The sequence below is a fragment of the Delphinus delphis genome, chromosome 13 (genome assembly GCF_949987515.2).
Source record: "Delphinus delphis chromosome 13, mDelDel1.2, whole genome shotgun sequence".
Classification (NCBI taxonomy): domain Eukaryota; kingdom Metazoa; phylum Chordata; class Mammalia; order Artiodactyla; family Delphinidae; genus Delphinus; species Delphinus delphis.
Window position 1 is genome coordinate 84,880,053 of NC_082695.1, and position 17,009 is coordinate 84,897,061.

General features: G+C 49.6%; 1 protein-coding gene across 2 annotated transcripts in view; it reads left to right on the top strand.

Annotated features, from left to right (window-relative positions):
* Positions 1-1,471: 1,471 nt before the first annotated feature.
* Positions 1,472-17,009, top strand: part of CNDP1 (carnosine dipeptidase 1) — a 31,816-nt gene continuing 16,278 nt past the window's right edge. Inside the window, exons 1-4 of one of the 2 annotated variants that reach the window (XM_060029228.1) lie at positions 1,472-1,488; positions 12,953-13,078; positions 15,631-15,780; positions 16,340-16,502. In XM_060029228.1, the coding sequence (XP_059885211.1) occupies positions 1,486-1,488; positions 12,953-13,078; positions 15,631-15,780; positions 16,340-16,502 (442 nt within the window). In that variant the 5' untranslated portion in view covers positions 1,472-1,485. Of the gene's footprint in view, positions 1,489-8,868; positions 9,175-12,952; positions 13,079-15,630; positions 15,781-16,339; positions 16,503-17,009 lie in introns of those variants that run through there. The other variant, XM_060029229.1, reaches the window with a different exon arrangement.

The following is a 17,009-nucleotide window of genomic DNA, read 5'->3' on the forward strand; positions in this document are numbered from 1 at the left end:
GCTCTTGCTTTTTGGCCATGGCATCAGGAAAGCGTGGTAGACCTGTCAGGATCCTTAAACCACGTGTATTAGTGAGGCCGCTATGACCGCGACGACACAGTCTTCAAGGTGATGACAGTTTTCTCGGGCAGGCGGGGCTCCCCGGCTTCAACGTCAAGGTCGTGGCCTCTGCTCCAGCCTGCAGCCCCAGCCTGTAGGAAGGAGGGATGGGGGAAGACAGGCTTCCTCGCTTCTGGGCACCATGCAGAGTTCGCATCTTTCTCAGGTAGTCACACAGCAACTCCTAACTGCACAAGAGGCAGGAAACGTGTGGATGACGTTTCTATCGCTGCAGGAGAGGAAAGACATACTGGGGAGCCAACAGTGTGGACGGGGACCCAGACGTTGCATGGATTTGGTCCCATGGCCCCAGCCATTCATGTGGGAGAGACCAGGGACTAACCCCGCCCAGGGATAACTCTGGCTCCCAGGCCTGGGGTGATTTGAAAGTCCTCCCCAGCACAGTCTAAGTGTTTTGGAGACTCACAGCCTGTTAGTGGTTGAATTGCATCCCTTCAAAATCCGTATTAAAATCCTAACGCCCAGTACCTCAGAGTGGGACCGGATTTGGAGATGGGGTCTTTGCAGAGGTCATGTGGGTGGGCCGTAGTCCAGTATGACTGGTGTCCTCATGAAGGGGGAACGTGTGGACAGGAATGTACCCAGGGAGAGGACCACGTGGAGGCGAAGGCAGAGGCTGGGCCATGCGTTTGCAAGACAGGGAACGTGGACGATTACCTGCAGCCCTTGGAGAGAGGCCAGGCAGAGATTCTTCCCCCACCCTTAGGGAGGAACCAACCCTGCCAACATCTTGATCTTGGACTTCCCGGCCCAGAGCTAGGGGAGAATCGATTTCTGTTGTTTAAGCCGCCCGTTCTGCCACCCTTCACTATGGCAGCCGGAGCAGACTGACACCCAGCCTGTCATGCTGACACGTTCTAGGGTCACAGTGCCAGCGCAGGGCCGAGGTGTCACCTGCCAAAGGTAACAGCGTGTGTTCGCATGGCCTCCCTTAGGTCTGCCGGCCTTGGGCACGTGCGTCTGCTCCCTGCTAAAGGTGACACCCTCCACACGTGCCAGGCAAAGCCCCTGGGTTGTCACGCACGGCCTGGGCTGGCCTCGCTGCCCTTCAGTAACATCAGGTGACTTCCGGGCCACGGCCTCATCCCGTGTCTGTGCACGCGACACGCATTGTCTCTCCCTCTGCTGGCGAGTTGAGCGCATGTCTCTGAAGCAGCTTTGTTTTCCGAATGTGAATAGGTCCACTATTCCAGCCTTGTCTTCCTCTGGGGGAACGGGGAGGACGCAGACAGGCACCTCGTGGGGGGATGTTTAATGTGACCAGCTGAGGGCCTTGGTGAGACCTCCTCTTCCACTTTCCTTCGAGGTCCGGGGGAATCGCCGAGACCACAGAACTGCCGCCCAATGGATCCCAAAGTAGGAAGGATGGTGAGTAGACCCTCCACCGCTCGGGGTCCAGGGGAGCAGCGTGCTAGCCTTCCGCTTGCCTAACGGTGCGTGTGCCATGCCTGTGAGGCAGGTTGTGGAGCGGATCCCCACCTGCACTTAGACATGTTCTCGGTGCTGCCTGTCTCAGCCTGAGCGACGCGGCATTTGGGAGTAGTTTACCGGCACGCTTTGGGTGGCTGTATGTTCCAACAAATAGTTAAATGGCATTACTTTCAAGCATCTTACACAGTACCTGGAAGCCAGTTCCCCTCAGTGAATGCTGGGGTCCGGGGTGCTGACACAAGGCCCAGGCAGGTGGGGTGACCTAGACGTTCAACAGCACACTTCTCCATACTCATCTTTTCTTCCCACGAAAAGCAATATTCTTATCAAAACCACAGAGCACAACTTCCAGCTGCTGAATGCAAAAGTCCAAGTACCGCTTAGAGGGTGATGTGGAGAACTCTACACACCCAGATACAGTTCGCTGCCCTTCCTCACTGAACTCTGAACTCTGCTCTGCCTCCTGCTGCCCCCCCAAAACATTAGTGTGAATAGTTTTGAGGTGGAAGTCTAGGAATCTGCATTTTTAAAGCATGTAATTCAATAATTTTTAGTATATTCACAGATATATGTGACCATCACCACAGTTTATTTTAGGATGTTTTCATCACCTCAAAAAGAAGTCCAATACTCCTTAGCAATTACTTTCCTGTTCTCCTATTCCTGCCCCATCCCTAAGCAACCAGTGATCTACCTGTATCTCATTTAGGGCTCTCTATGGTGCAAGCAATGAGCTATTTAATACGAAGCATTTCTAAGGAAACAAAAATAAAGGTTAACGATTAAAACAAACTACAAATTCTGTTTGTGAGTCCAGAGGGCAGTCAGTTAAGAAAAGCTCTGGCTGTTGGGCTCAAAGCATCTTTAGATGGTGGAGTGAGGGCAGTTCTGACAAGTGTCCTGGTTTGTAGTTTGAATGACTCTGGGATGGTGTTGGGCGTTCTGGTGAGCTTTCCGAGGGGCCCACCCAGCAGCAGTCAAGCAAGTTGTCCATATGTGACTCATCGTGGTGATTTCTCTGTAGTTTGTATCAGCTCCAGTTTGTAGGGCTTCAGGAAAAGGGCAACTTTAGTTCTTAGTGACTCCAAGTTAGCAGGGTAGGAGAAAATTGGAAACGTTAAAGAGTTGTAGCCAGATATTGGAGGAAACTAGCAGAGTTCAGGGTCCAGCTTACGAGTAGATAACAAAACCTCAACGAGCGAATAGGGCTTAGATCCGATAATGGATGTACTGTAGTTTTTTTATTGTAACATAATGTTCTCTCAACAGTCACCTCCATTCCTATCAAATATAATCACAGCAAGACTAATTGGTAAAGAGTCTAGTGTCATTACACTTGGCTTGATTATTTGCAGAAGTGCTGCAAGAGTAGTGTTTGATCATATCAGCTCTGAAGTCCGCTTTACTGGAACTTTCAAAAGGAATCTCCGATTAGACTTGTAAAAGCTTCTCGAGGGCAGGAAGCCAGGCCAAGTGTCACCATCAGGCTTCACCTGCAGTAACCAAGATTTGGGTGAATTCCCTTCTTCTTGAGGCCTCCAGTTTACCTAAAGATTCCTGGGTCTGCCAGAAAGTGACCTTTCTTACTCACCTGTAAGAGTAGGAACTCTGTAACAGAGGCACCAGGCTGTCTTTTCAGGAGGCTTTATTGGCTCAGTAAAGTCAACTTTAGTTCCTTAAAACTTCTGTTCACATCTGATTCTATGCCTGTCATTCTCAAATATGGCATCCCAGCCAAGACCCTGGTAATAAACCAATGTTTTCAATTTAGTCCTGTTATACAGAGAAAAGATTCTTATTTAACTTACGCATTTGCACATATATATGTATGTATGTATGTGTGTGTATATATATATATATATATATATATATATATATGAACTACAGTGTCATGAAAATCAGAGTACTTAGAGTTTATAAGTACTGGAGGTATGAGGGAGAAACACATAAATGTTTCAATTCTGTTTACAGAGATACAATTTATCAGATTACTATAAGTTACAGATAGCTTAAGAGAAAAAAAGTTTTCCTTAAACCTGGAAACAAAACATTAAAGAACTAGCAATATTTCAAACAAAAAGTCATAAAAATTGCAGTAATTCTCATCAGTTCATTCAGTCCCATATAATGATTTTTGTTTTGCTAAATCTTGGGTTAGAAGTTTTATGAATCCATCAGCTTTTCCGTTAGTTCTGGAAATCCTTGCTCAGTCCAGTGGCATGGTCTCAAAATTAATTCAAGTGATGTCATCATGGTGCTTCTTGCCTGTAACTGATTATAAATGTTTTCAGAGAATGATCAGAATAAAGCTATAACTCTTTGTGAATGACAAAAGACTTTAAATAGCCATGGTTAAAGATATGGTGAGAGTTCATTTAAAAAAATGACTCAGTGGACAAGGAAATTTGGTTATTTCTAAGGCATACAACGTTTTAAGATAACAATTGGAATTACGATGATTATATGGACAGTAAGGACACTGACAAATTTCCAGGAATTTTTACGCAATTTTGAAATACTTATATTAGTAACATATATCCATACAAATATAACCTAAGTTAAACATCACTTTTATTTGACAATGCTGCTCATGTAACTTAACATATCAAATAAGCCTAATTAGTTTCATATCACTATTTTTATAAGGAGAGAGAACAAATCTTTGATATTTTATGGGGGCCCTCTGGAAAAATCCCAAAGTTGGTTCTAGGTCAAAAAGACTTCATTTAAAATTTGACTTTGAGAGGTTCTCAAATATGTCAACAGGTTTAAGACACTTGATTCAACGTGATCACAAGTCACCGTGAAACAATACTTAGTTATCTCTTTTTTTTAAAGTTATCTCTAACTAAAGTGACTTAAAAGATTTCAAAGGCATGTTCGGAAATTTGCATAGTTATAAAAAGACTTCAGTTCTTTTAATATTGAGAAGACTCAGTTTTCTTGAGTAATCAAAGAGCTGATTAAAACAACATGAAATACAGGAAATTATTTGATAAGTGCAGAATCTTTGTTTTCTAGGCAGATTATTCAACAGGTAAAGAAAAATCTTTTGCAATAATCCAAGAAAACCTTGTCCTTTTAACAGAGTAAGAAAGTTGAATTCCAGTTTTGCATAGGCACACTGTTGATACTAAAAATCCTTTTTTAAAAAACAAAAATCTTATCATAAATTCATTTAACTTTAGCCAGCTTGACCACACAACGTAAGACTTTTTTTCTCTCTCTTCTCCAACTTTTTATAACTATTTATTTTTTTGTCCTTTATTCTCCTTAAAAAAAATGAAACAACCATTAAATAACCTCTAAACTAGGACAAAATTTTTCCCTTAACAAAAACACATCTTCATACCTTATACTTTTTTTTTTTTACCAAAATCATATCTTACATCCTTGCCTACTTTGTATATAGAGATTTTTTCTTTACCCTTTTTATTTCTAGTAGTTTCACTTACATATAAGACTAGAATTCTTAACCCTTAGTAATTAACATCTAGCGAAAACTAGGAGGTAGGCAATGGTGAACTGTTTGTCACATACAACATTCTGTAGTAGGTGAGCAAACACTAACAATGAGAAAGATAACCCACAGAATTAACTGGGAAGTGGATTTACTGCCACTGAAATGCAAACAGTAGAACATGCTTTAGAATGGATACAAAGTACATTTAAAATCTTCAAGAGATAAATGATAGACTAAGAAATTATAAAACTAGTGGGCACATATGAGTCAAGAACAGATGGAAACACAGCCAATCAGCAACCCTGAAAAAGGAAACTAGTCACTGCAGTAACTCAGTAGAGGACATTAATGCCAGCTGGCCTCAGCCAAAGAGAGAATGAATGAGCCGGACGGCAGGACTGAGGAATTCACCCAGGAAGTGGAGCACAGAGATAAAAGGAAAAAAAGACAGAAAAGAGAAGAGAGCTGGAGGACATATGAGAGATTGACAGACTCCAGCCGTAGTAGCAGTCCTAGGAAAGAGAATAAAGGAAGTGGTTGAGAAGTGAGCACCTAGGGTAGGGGGTCCCTGGAGGAAAAGAACCAGATGCAGCTTTTTGACAGAAGAGAAGCCATTTTAGCCGAAGCCATTTTGGGATCTAAGCCTGGCCACCACGCTTGCCCTTGAACAGGTCTCTGTAATTAATGATCTTAAGGGAACAAAGGGAGGTGGGAACAAATGACTGTCATCAGCAAGAGAAGTAGAAAGAGTGAAGATAATAAATCAGTTGTAAAGACTCCCAGTTCTGTTCAGTGATAAAGATTAGCCTGAAGCCTCCACCCCGAGACCAACTGGAACCTCAGGGGTGATAATGTTGACCTTTTCTGACCCTCGTGACCTCAGTCAACTAAAACTTGGACTCTGGTGACCTTTGCCCCAATTCTATGCTGAAGCCCCTTCATGAATATGCGTATTCCCTTAGCTTAAAACGTTCCCAATTTGCTGTTTGGAGGGACACTGCTTTGGGAAATATCCCTGATGTTCTCCTTACTCACTGCAAGTGATAAATCCTTCCTTCTCCCACTCTTTGTCTTGGTTGTGTCTTTTGGCTCGACACCCACCAAGAGGTGAACCCAGTTTTCAGGTAACAGTGATATTAGAGAATTACTAAGCATTTTACAGAATAAAAAAAGACAGAAATGAGTGTTCAGTTTGAAAACAGACAGTGATGATTGAGCAAAATGTGTAAATATGTCAGTCAGACCCATCACAGTGAAGTTGAGGACGTCAAGGGACAAGAGCAAGGCTGCGATCACTCAGGGAGGAAGGGGGGCGGCAGTTGGCGAGGATGCTGTGAATTGTGAGGTGCAGGCTGTGGACTCCGTGGGATGCAGAGGGGTTCCCTGTGAGCCTGGAGCAGCTGGCATGGCTTTGCTGATGAAGAGCTGGGAGGCTGGAGAGGACCAAAAGGACTCCCGGCAGGCAGATCAGTGAACAGAGGTCCACATGGGGGTTTTGGGGGGACTGCCAGGAGGGAAAAGTCTGCCCAAATTTGACCTTCACTTTTTCCGTTATTCAGGTTTACAGCTGGAATAGTTTTATTAGACAGATTCTGCATTTTCTACACGGCGTTGAAGTAGAACTAGTTACATTAGTGAAAATCAACTACTCTTGGTGTCCTTCAGGACTATGCATGTAATTATTCAGTAAATACTGGCTGGACCTGGTCTTGTTCTGTGACAGGCACAGCTTAGGGTCTCGGGGACCAGGGACATAGGAAGACCAAGTCCCAGTTGTCATGCGGCTCATGTTCAAGTGAGTCAGATGATAATTATTAAGAAAGCAAATAAGAGAATATTAGTGACAAGAGACTAACAGAGTGTACTGGGTCAGATAGTGGCCGCAAATCCATGTCCTCGTGGAACCTCAGAATGTGACCTTGCTTGGAAGGAGGACCTTTGCAGATGTAATTAGTTAAAATCAGGTCCTACTGTCTGGGGTGGTCCCCAAAGCCACTGCCTAGTCCTTCTTAGAAGAGGCAGGGATACACCTAGGAGACGGGCACAGGTGGCAGGGATGCGGCTACGAGCCAAGGAACTGGAGCATTGCCAGCCACGCCCCCCCCCCCCCCCCCCCAGGGAAGAGCAGGAAGGACCCTCCCCTGGAGCCTTCAGAGGGGGTGTGGCCCTGCTGACACCTTGAGTTCTAACTCCAGAACTGTGAGCCTTTGAACTCCTGTTGCCCTAAGCCACCCAGCCCCGTGGCACTTGGTTCTGGCAGCTACAGGAGCGTAGTACACAGGGATTGAAAAGTTCCTGCCCTGTCCTTGAAATGGCCCTCGTTCTTGACTTTTCACATGTTGAACTTTTGTCCCCAACTGCACAGTAGCCGTGGCACTGATTCAGGAGGAGGCCAAGCCTGGAATTCTTCCTTCCCTTTATCGCTGGGACCTTGCTTCCCAGTGGTGAAGGTCATAAAGCCCCATGTTTTGAAATCAAAACAAGTTTGTGCTGTGAACTTCAGCTTTAGAAGATAAGATTTAAAGGAGTATCTAGGTAAAAAGCAGACGTGTTCTCTGGTGACAGCTCCGTTTGGACCAGTCCTGCCAGAACCCTGTCCTCCTCTCCCGCCCCGCTGAGGCGCCTCTGCTCCTCCCTGGTCACCCTCCTGCGGCTCTAAGTCTGAGTCTCCCTGCCTCTCGGGTCCCACTGACCTCAGCCCCGCCGTCCCGTTCCCCTACTCCCTCATTCTGCCGCTGGAACGCCCCGAGTTCACCTCTTGTGCCCTGAGATCATTCAGTCACTCCTACAGGTATTTTAGATTTATTCTGTTAGCACTCTTATGCAAAAATCCCTCAAAAGAGATTTAGAAGAAGGAAAAGGGGGCGGCGGCTGTGGTGTAGCCTAGCCTCAACCAGGAGCTCTGAAGATCTCAGGTTCACCCCAGGTTTGGGCTCCAGGCCAGGCCCCGCACCACTGACGCTCGGGATGGACACCCTCCCCTCTCGGAGCGGGAGCCCTGGGTTCCAGGGGCGGGATCAGAGCCACAGGCTCGCCTCTGAGGAGTTCCCCGTCCAGCTCTAAGTGGTGACAGCGCTCTCACCGTTTCAGACCCTCTGCCCCGACTCGGTGGGCGTGGCTGCCTGTCTGCGGGAGAAACAGCAGAGGGGTCTCTGGCGAGTTCAGTCCCTCCTCTGCTCCACCTATTTGTCTCTGTGCTGCCCGTGTTTCCAGAAGACAGAGGCTCCAGAGGCAGTGAGCCCCGGCGGTCCCTCAGGCTGATGTCAGGAGAGGCCCAGGTCCCTGGCCAGACGGGAAGAGGTGGCCTCGCTCACTGGCAGGCCAGCTTCCTGGTCCCCGCGGCCTGTGCAGGCGGCCGGCTCCCCACTGGCAAAGACCACAGGCGGTGGAGAAACATGCCCGCCCCCGGCGTCAGGAGCCGGGTCTTTGGACTGGCCGCCTGCCGCCCCGGATGGAGCATTCTAGAGCCCCGGGCCTCAAAGGGCCGGCCGCTGTGGGAACTGACCTCGGGCCCTTCCTGGCGGCACGTGGTGGTGCTTTGTGCCTGTTTCAGAGCCTGTGTCCCCTGCCCGCAGCGGGCCGTCGGCCATCGAGAGGGCCAGAGCCTGTTCTCAGCTCCACGTGCGCCCCAGGCTGGCGCCCGGGGCCTCCTCCGTGCCCGCTTCTGGTGACCTCTGCCCTCCGTGGCCCTGCCGAGCCTGTGCTGGCGTCCCAGTCGCCTGTGCGGCGTGCGGGTCACCTCTGGGTCTGGGAGTGAGGCTTGGCCACTGACCTCTCCTCTCTGGGGTCAGACTCGCCCGGCAGACCCCACGAGAGGATGGTGGACACGCTGCAGTTCTTGGGACATTCTGGGGCGTTCCGCTCCTTGAAACTGCCTCCTTGGCCCTGGCGTGAGTCCAGGCTGCCCTCTGAGAGCCACGCCCTCACCAGCCTGCAGGACTGGTTAACCTCAGCAGGAGCCGCTGGGCTCAGTTCAGAGCCGGCAAGGGAATGAACACAAGCCAGAAAGGCCTGTGTTTCGGTTTGGAATTTTTGTTTTTAATCCTCTCGTGCTGAGATAAACGAGGCTAACAAAGCATTTGCCTGTGTTATAAAATTCATCAGAGCAGACACCGGCAGAGCGACCTCTGTAAAGGTCACGCCGAACTCTAAAGGACTTGGTAAGCAGAATTCTTGGCATCCAGGTTGACGCTGGCACTAAAGCTTCTTACGGGCGGAAAAGGGTTTGGCTGATGGGCCATTGTCTGTACCCTTGGCCCAGGCTGTGTGGGGTGAGAGCGCTTTCATTTTCTATTCTTTATTCTGTTCAACATCAGAAACTAACAACCACCCCAGGCTCCTTCTGAGATGCCTGCTGTTTTTGTGGCAGGAGGTAGAGAAGTGTCATTGGTTGAGGCGGCCCATGGGATCTCAAGGCCACTGTCAGCTAGGTACACGGCTCACCTAACTGTCTCCAGTTGTTGGCTGGGGCTGGGAGAGAGCAGAGTGACCACTGAGGCCTGCGTCCAGTGGGAGGCGAGGCTTTGAGGAAGTGAAGCTCTTTGGATTAGGGGAAGGACGGGGTGGGGGATGGTTACACCGCAGAGGTGTGGCCTGACTTTGAGAAGTCAGGAGGTCCTTATATTTAAATGTAAGTACTCAGCACAAGGGCACGTGGAACTTCGGTTCCCAGTCTGAGAACAACCAGCTGGAATTAACAGGAGCCTCTGGAGCAAAAGAGTTTCCTCTGCGAGGCCCTGCAGCCCAGGCTGGGCCACCGGCCCCCCAGGAGGACACTGAGACATGGGCTTCCGTCTCTGCTCCCTGACCCTCACCCTCACCTTGCCTTCTCCAGCGACTGCTCCTTCCTGCGAAGGCCAAGGCCAGGAATACCCTTTCTAAGTCCCCAGGGTTTTGTTGGGTGATTCGTTCAGGTCAAACATGACTATAACCCAAGAAAAGAAACAGAACGATTAGGAACACAAGAGACCCGGGAGGAGACCAAAGGATGCCCAGGGGCCCCACCCGGGATCCTAAGAGCAGGATGAGTGCCCACGGCTGGTCTCTGCGGGCCTGACGGCGAGTGGAGAGGGAAGACGGACGGGGGACGGCTCTGGGGGCGAGGGGTGCGGTGGTGCAGGCCCTGTGGGCAGGACCGCAGCTCCAGGAACAAGCCTGATGGAAACTCAGTCCTCAGGAAGGACTCTCGGTCCTCACAATCAAGGTTTTTCCTTCCTCTCCTTTTCCTTTGGCTTCCTTTTCCTCTTCAAGTTTTCCTTTCATATTTCATTGGAGAGGAGCACCAAGTAATTTTTTAAATTAATTATATTTATTTTGGCCGCATTGGGTCTTCGTTGCTGCACGCGGGCTTTCTCTAGTTGCGGTGAGCAGGGGCCACTCTTCGTTGTGGTGTGCGGGCTTCTCATTGTGGTGGCTTCTCTTGTTGCAGAGCACGGGCGCTAGGCACGCGGGCTTCAGTAGTTGCGGCACACGGGCTCAGTAGTTGTGGCTCGCGGGCTCTAGAGCGCAGGCTCAGTAGTTGTGGCGTACGGGCTTAGTTGCTCCTCAGCATGTGGGATCTTCCTGGACCAGGGCTTGAACCCATGTCCTCTGCATTGGCAGGCAGATTCCTAACCACTGTGCCACCAGGGAAGCCCCCAAATAGTTTTTTAATGCAAATTGAATGAATGAAAAATAAAAATAACAGTTCAAATATTAATTTAGATGGATCGGCTGCAAAAAATTTCCTCCTCCATTTGCACGAACCTCATCGTCCTGCCACTGTGGGTCTGCAGGGGCCTTTTCCTCCTGGGTCCTCGCAGCCCCTGGCTCTAGGCTCTGCCGACGGGACTTAGCTGCCCTCAGAAGGTGAATTGGGAGCCTCGGAGGAGGACGGGGCAGATGCTGAACAGCTCACTGGCGCCATCTGCTGGACCAAGTGCTTCGTCCACTCACGGAGGAGCATGGCTCGCTTTGACCCTGATTTTACCTCCGCCTTAGCTTCCTTTATAGACATTTCTCATACTCAGTAATATATTTATATTGTTGAATGCTTACATTTATTATTTTTATAACAACTGTATTGCAATACAATTCATTTTCCTTACAATCCACCCGCTTACAGTGTGCATTGCAATTCAGTGGGTTTTAGTACGTTCAGAATTGCACAACTGCCACAATCAACTTTAGAACATTCTCATCACTGAAAATGAATCCCCAACTCATCAGCAGTCATACCCCATTTCCCCCCAATCCTCCCAGCCCTAGGCAACCACCAATCTACTTTTGTCTCTTAGGATTTACCTATCCTGGACACTTCACATAATTGGACTGATCCAACGTGTAGTCTTTCGTTTCTGGTTCTTTCACTTAACAGAAGGTGTTCAGGTTCTTTCGTACTGTAGCACGTGTCAATACTTCATTTCTTTTTATGGCTGAGTCATATTCCATTGTGTGTCTGTGCCACATTTTGTTCATTCAGTCGTTCATTACTGGTCATTTGGATTGTCTCCAGCTTTGGCTATTACAAATAATGCTGCTGTAAACATACAATCACAAGTTGTTGTGTGGATGTATGTTTTCATTTCTCTTGGGCACACACCTAGGAGTGGGATTTCTGGGCTGTAAGATACGCTGCGCTTAATCGTCTGAGGAGCTGCCAGGCTGTCTCCAAGGCAGCCACACCATTTTACATCCCCAGCAATAGTGCACGAGGGTTCCAGTCCCTCCCCGTCCTCGCCAGCTCTTGCTGTCATCTGGCAGTTTGATTTTAACCATCCTGAGCGGTGTGAACTGTGGTCGCGTCGCGGTTAGATTTGCGTTTCCCTGGTGCTAACGATGTTGAGCATCTCTTCATGTGCTTGTTGGCCATACGTATGTTTTCCTTGGAGAAATGTCTATTCAAATCTTTTGCCCGTTTTTAATTGGGTTAATTTGTCTTTTCTTATTGAGTTGTAGTAGTTCTTTATTCTAGACCCAAGTCCTCCCTTGGCTCTGTTGGTGCCTGCAACTGGAGGCCAAGGGAAGAAGCAGCCTGAACCTAAGATGTCTCTAAAAACTAAAGTCTATTTCAGAAATGAACAGAGCCAATCCAGAAGGAAGAGTTGGTTTGGAAGAAGATAATTAGTTTAGTCTGCAACCTGGAAGTCCTACGCTTTTCTGGACACAGTTTTCTGCTCTGCACCCAGCCTGGAGCCTGCTGTGGGAGTCCAGAGGAGACTAGGAAGGAGTCACAGGGAGCGGGGGGAGGGAGGAAATGGGGTCTTGGGCAGAGGAAGGAAGGGACCCGTCAGGGATGGAAGCAGAGAGGCCAGATTGGTGGGAGGGAAAGAGGAGAAAGCCACGGACCGGGGGCTACCAGGCAGAGACTGTGGCCAACAGTGTCCACATGATCGCCAGTCCTGCGATGTTATTTATCACAGCGTGGCTTGTAAGTTTCTTCTCAAGGTATTCTAACCTCAGGAGCTGATGGAAAGAAACCCTACAGCACTGCACAGGATTTTATTCAGTCCTTACTTTTCTAGTATTTCATAAAGTGGTTAATCACACAAAGAAGCCTTGTTGCTGTTTTTTTTGGTTTTGTTTTTAATTATCTCACGTTTTTCTCTCTTATAAATATTGCCCTTAACACCTGGGATGTAGGGAGCTGACTTAGCTTTATAGGAAGTGAACCCATAGGAAAATTGTGTCATAGGAAAAAAAACGAACAACAGCATTGCTTAAATACAAGCTTGTTAACTTGGTTTCTATCTTATTAAAATTCTTTAGCATTGCAAATGAAGGGTTTGGGTGAAGATATAGCAAAAAATATATTTCCCATTCTACTACCTTGTGTTATTTTAGTTCAGAAGACTGGAATCAGCTGTGTTGGATAACATTAACTTTCTTGAAGTATTTGAAAGGTGGAAAGTCCAAAACCTGGTCCTTATTTTAAAATATCCCCCTGTCACATGCTCACAGGCATCATCTCTCCTTGCTTTCCTGTTGCTGCTGGACGGAGGCATGTTCTCACCATCCTCCCCGCCCACCGGGCTGCTAGAGAAGGTCTTCCAATACATCGATCTCCATCAGGATGAATTTGTACAGGTGAGAGACACGGCACGCACAAAATGCTTGGATATGCCCTTTGGGAATCTGGGAGAATGGTTATTTGCTGGGAGATGTGGATTTTTTTTTTTTTTTTTTGCTTGACAACTCCATTTAAAATGCCTGTGACTCCTCATTGACTTAGAATAATAAATGTTGGTTAGATTCAGGTAAGAGATCCCTTCCGGCCATTCCTTCCAAAAAGGGCATTCCCAGCACATTTGATCTAGGAATGTCTGTTTAGCAATGATCAGCAAGCTCTGTTGAGCTCACCTTTACTCTGGACCGTCATCAGGTGGCCCATCCTCCCCTTCAGAGACCCTCTCCACCTGCAAAACTAGGTGAAATGCATCCTCCCCGTTCTGTCACCACCTGGCACGTCCCTCTCCTGCTGGCTCTCCTGTGCCCCTGGCACGCCTGGCCCACCTCCACCGCCCGGGAACTCCCTGAGGCCGCCCTGGACCCTGGACCCCGAGCCCCCGACACTGTGTCTGGCACACGATGTGTGTTCAGTGTACATTTATTGGGTCAACCAACCCATGTCTGGAATATTACTGTGCAAACAGACGTGAATCCCCCATGATTCATACTAAAGTACAAGGCTCAGTGTACAGGCTGCAGTGCCTAAGCTTGACCTTCATGGAATCCTTCCTCGTGTGGGCGTGTTAACTTGATGTAAGTGCCTGTTGGGATGTTGAAACCCGACTGGGGTTCGCAGTGCAGGCTGGAATTCACAGCGGGGAGAGAAAAGGCATGCGGTGGGAGCATGCGCCAATGTGGGCCTCTCAGCCCAGCGCTGCTCTGTGCAGCGCCCTCATATCCTCCCAGTCCGTTAAGTTTAGTGCTAACTTGGCAGCATCCGCCCTACAAATTCCAGTTTAAAAATGTAAAACACAATATTCCTTCAGATCAAATACATTTCTTCACAATAAAAATAGAAGTGCTACAACCAGGATAGAAATCAAACTAAAATAAGTTAGGAAGTAGAGTCCAAAATCACATGTATGGTTTTTAATAAACACTGCGGCTGTCCCAGTGTAAGCGGCTCAAGTACGGACCCTGGAATGGGAAGGATTGTTCCTAACATTGAGAATCAGCAGTGGTTACGGAGCTCCCACGGGGCGAGGCTTCGGCCTGGGTCTCCCGTGTATACGTTCTCACTCCGTCCTCACCAAGAAAGACATGTTTCCTCTTCTGTCCCCAGAGTGTGGGTTTTCTGCACAACAAGCAAGTCTCCAGTTCTCTGTGTGCCCCCCCGGTGTCCTGCGACGTGGCTCACCTCTGACACTGTCTTCCTGGAGGTAGTGTCATCCCTACCCCGATGCCGACCTCAGACGCCAGTAGCTGGTGGTGGGCCCCCAGGTTGCCCGCACTTCTGCCTGACTCGGCTACAGATCAGGGCGTCTGGTGACCCCTCCTCAGGCTCATCGTTTGCTAGAACAGCTTGCAGAACTCAGGGACACGCTTCTACACGTTTGCCCGGGGCGGGAGCTTCTGTCCTGTGGGTTGCAGGGCATCCCTTCCCAGCCCGGAAGTTCTCTGAACCCCGAGCCTCGGGGATGTTTATGGAGGCTTCGTCACGTAGGCATCACCAATTCTTAGCTCCATCTCCAGCCCGTCGTCCTTCCCCCAAGGTGGGGAGCTGGGGCTGGAAGTTCTGAGCGTCTGATCACGGCTCGGTCTTTCTGGTGACCGGCCCACACGCCCAGAAGCCTCCAAAGTTCCTCACTAGAACGAAAGCACGCTCCTTTTCACCCGGGAAATCCCAAGGGCGTTAGGAGCTCTGTCAGGACCCGGCGTCGAAGACCAAATGTTAGAACAAGAGATGCTCCTAGTACCTCATCGCTTAGGAAATTGTAAAAGTCTTAGGAGCGCTGGCCGGGAACCGGGGAGAGAGACCAAAGTGTGTGTGTGTTACTGTCTCACAGCATTACCTCCACCATAATCCGCAGTGAGGGAGCCTCACGCCCCTCCTGCAGTGGAGGAAGCTGAGGCTAATTCCAGAGCTTCAGAAATGTCCTTGAAGCCACCCACCTGTAGTGGGCAGAACCAGGACCAGGAACTCGGGTTGTCTGCCTGCCCAGCCCTGAGTTCAAACCCGGGGTTACACCCCCTCCCGGATCCTGCAGGCGCAGCGGGGGGACCTCAGAGCTGAAATGCACGGGATGGTCACAGGGGGTCCTGCAGCCTAGCTGAGGCCACCGTGGGGTGGATCAGAGTGACCTGCAGGGACGTTTGTGGGAAGCCGAGCCCTCGCGGGGCGGCTGCTCTCAGTTCCTAGAGACCACAAGGGGGGCGGGGACCCGCGCCTTCTGTATGAGCCTGGTGGCGCTGAGGGGCCCAGGCCAGGCTTCAGAGGCGGCCTTCCACCAACCGTCCCGTCCTGCATTGACCAGCCGTCGCTGGCTTCTGGGCTCCTGGTCACGCCTCCGGCTGTCGTCTGCCAGCTCGGTCTCCAGGTCAGATGAGGGCGCTGGGGACCCGGCAAGGTGCGCCCCCAAGAGTGGGTGCGGATGACCCGCGTGCTGACCGCCTGTCGCCTTTCCTCCCAGACACTGAAGGAGTGGGTGGCGGTCGAGAGTGACTCGGTCCAGCCCGTGCTGCGCCTCCGACGAGAGCTGCTCAGAATGACGGACCTGGCTGCAGACCGGCTCCGGAACCTGGGAGCCCACGTGGACTTGGTGGACGCAGGTTTTCAGCAGGTGCTGGCATCCCCTCCCGCCTCCAAGCGGCCACTTCCCTGGGCATCAGCCAGGCTTCCCTTCGTGGTGGCAGGATGGGGGTTTGCTCGCCCTCATGCTCAGCAGAAGCAGCACCGCGATTCCCAGTAAGGGCGAAGATCTCCACCTCAGCCCACAGGAGGCTGTAGCATCGGCCTCTCGTCCTGTCGGGACCGGGGGGGACGGGGGGAAGGTGGAGGGGGTGCGTGAAGGCCGCCCACTTGTGCTGTTCATGTCCTTCACGTGCTTCACATTTCTCCCAGATGGCTCTTTCCCTAAAGTTCAAATGCCTCTTTCTCAAAGGACCCAATCCCTCGTCAGAATCAAGGCTTGTGACTGCCCCTCAGGCGTGGGTGGGTCTTCCATCTACCCTCCCAGTGTCGCCTGCTTTAGCACTGACGAGTCTGGATAGTCTGTTAACGGGACTGTGTCCACCTGATTGGAGCTAGTAACAGACTCCTAACGCCATCCATGTCTTTGAATTTTCTGGAAGAACCAAATGGCTTTTTTTTCAAAACAGTTATCCATTTTCCGTCTGCAGCTGCCTGATGGTCAGAGCCTCCCGATACCTCCCATCATCCTGGCCGCACTGGGGAATGATCCCAAGAAGCCCACCGTGTGCTTCTACGGCCACTTGGACGTGCAGCCTGCCAGACGGGAGGATGGGTGGGTCACGGACCCTCACACGCTGACGGAGGTGGACGGTCAGTGACACCTCGTGCTGGGCTGTTCCGTGGGTGAAGGACTGCTCGTAGGGCTTAAGAATTCGAGACGTGACTGCCCCGGGCTCCAGGCCTTACCTGTCATTGTTAGGAGTGCAGAGAACGCTGATCTCATGGTCCACTGGTTGGTCCAAGGAGGCTGATTTTCTTTCAGTTGTGAAAGAAACCATGAACCTTTGTGCCTCTGGTCAGATCAAGTCCCCATTAGGAGAGTTCTTGGGTTTCAAGGAAAATAGTTGTGTAGGTCACATATTTTCTTTTTTAAAAACACCAAATGTAATTATGTTTTATAAAGACAAGAAAAAGAAAGGTTAATGGAGAGACACATACACCCTTTTTCATTGTCCTGCTAATTGTAAAATCTGAGTGAGAGGCTGTATTATGTGACATTCTGCAACACACCCGCGGGTCTTCTTCAATGAACTTGGATAAGATGGCTAATTACTATTAAGGCCAAAGGGATCTGTATATTTCAAATTAGCTTACGTT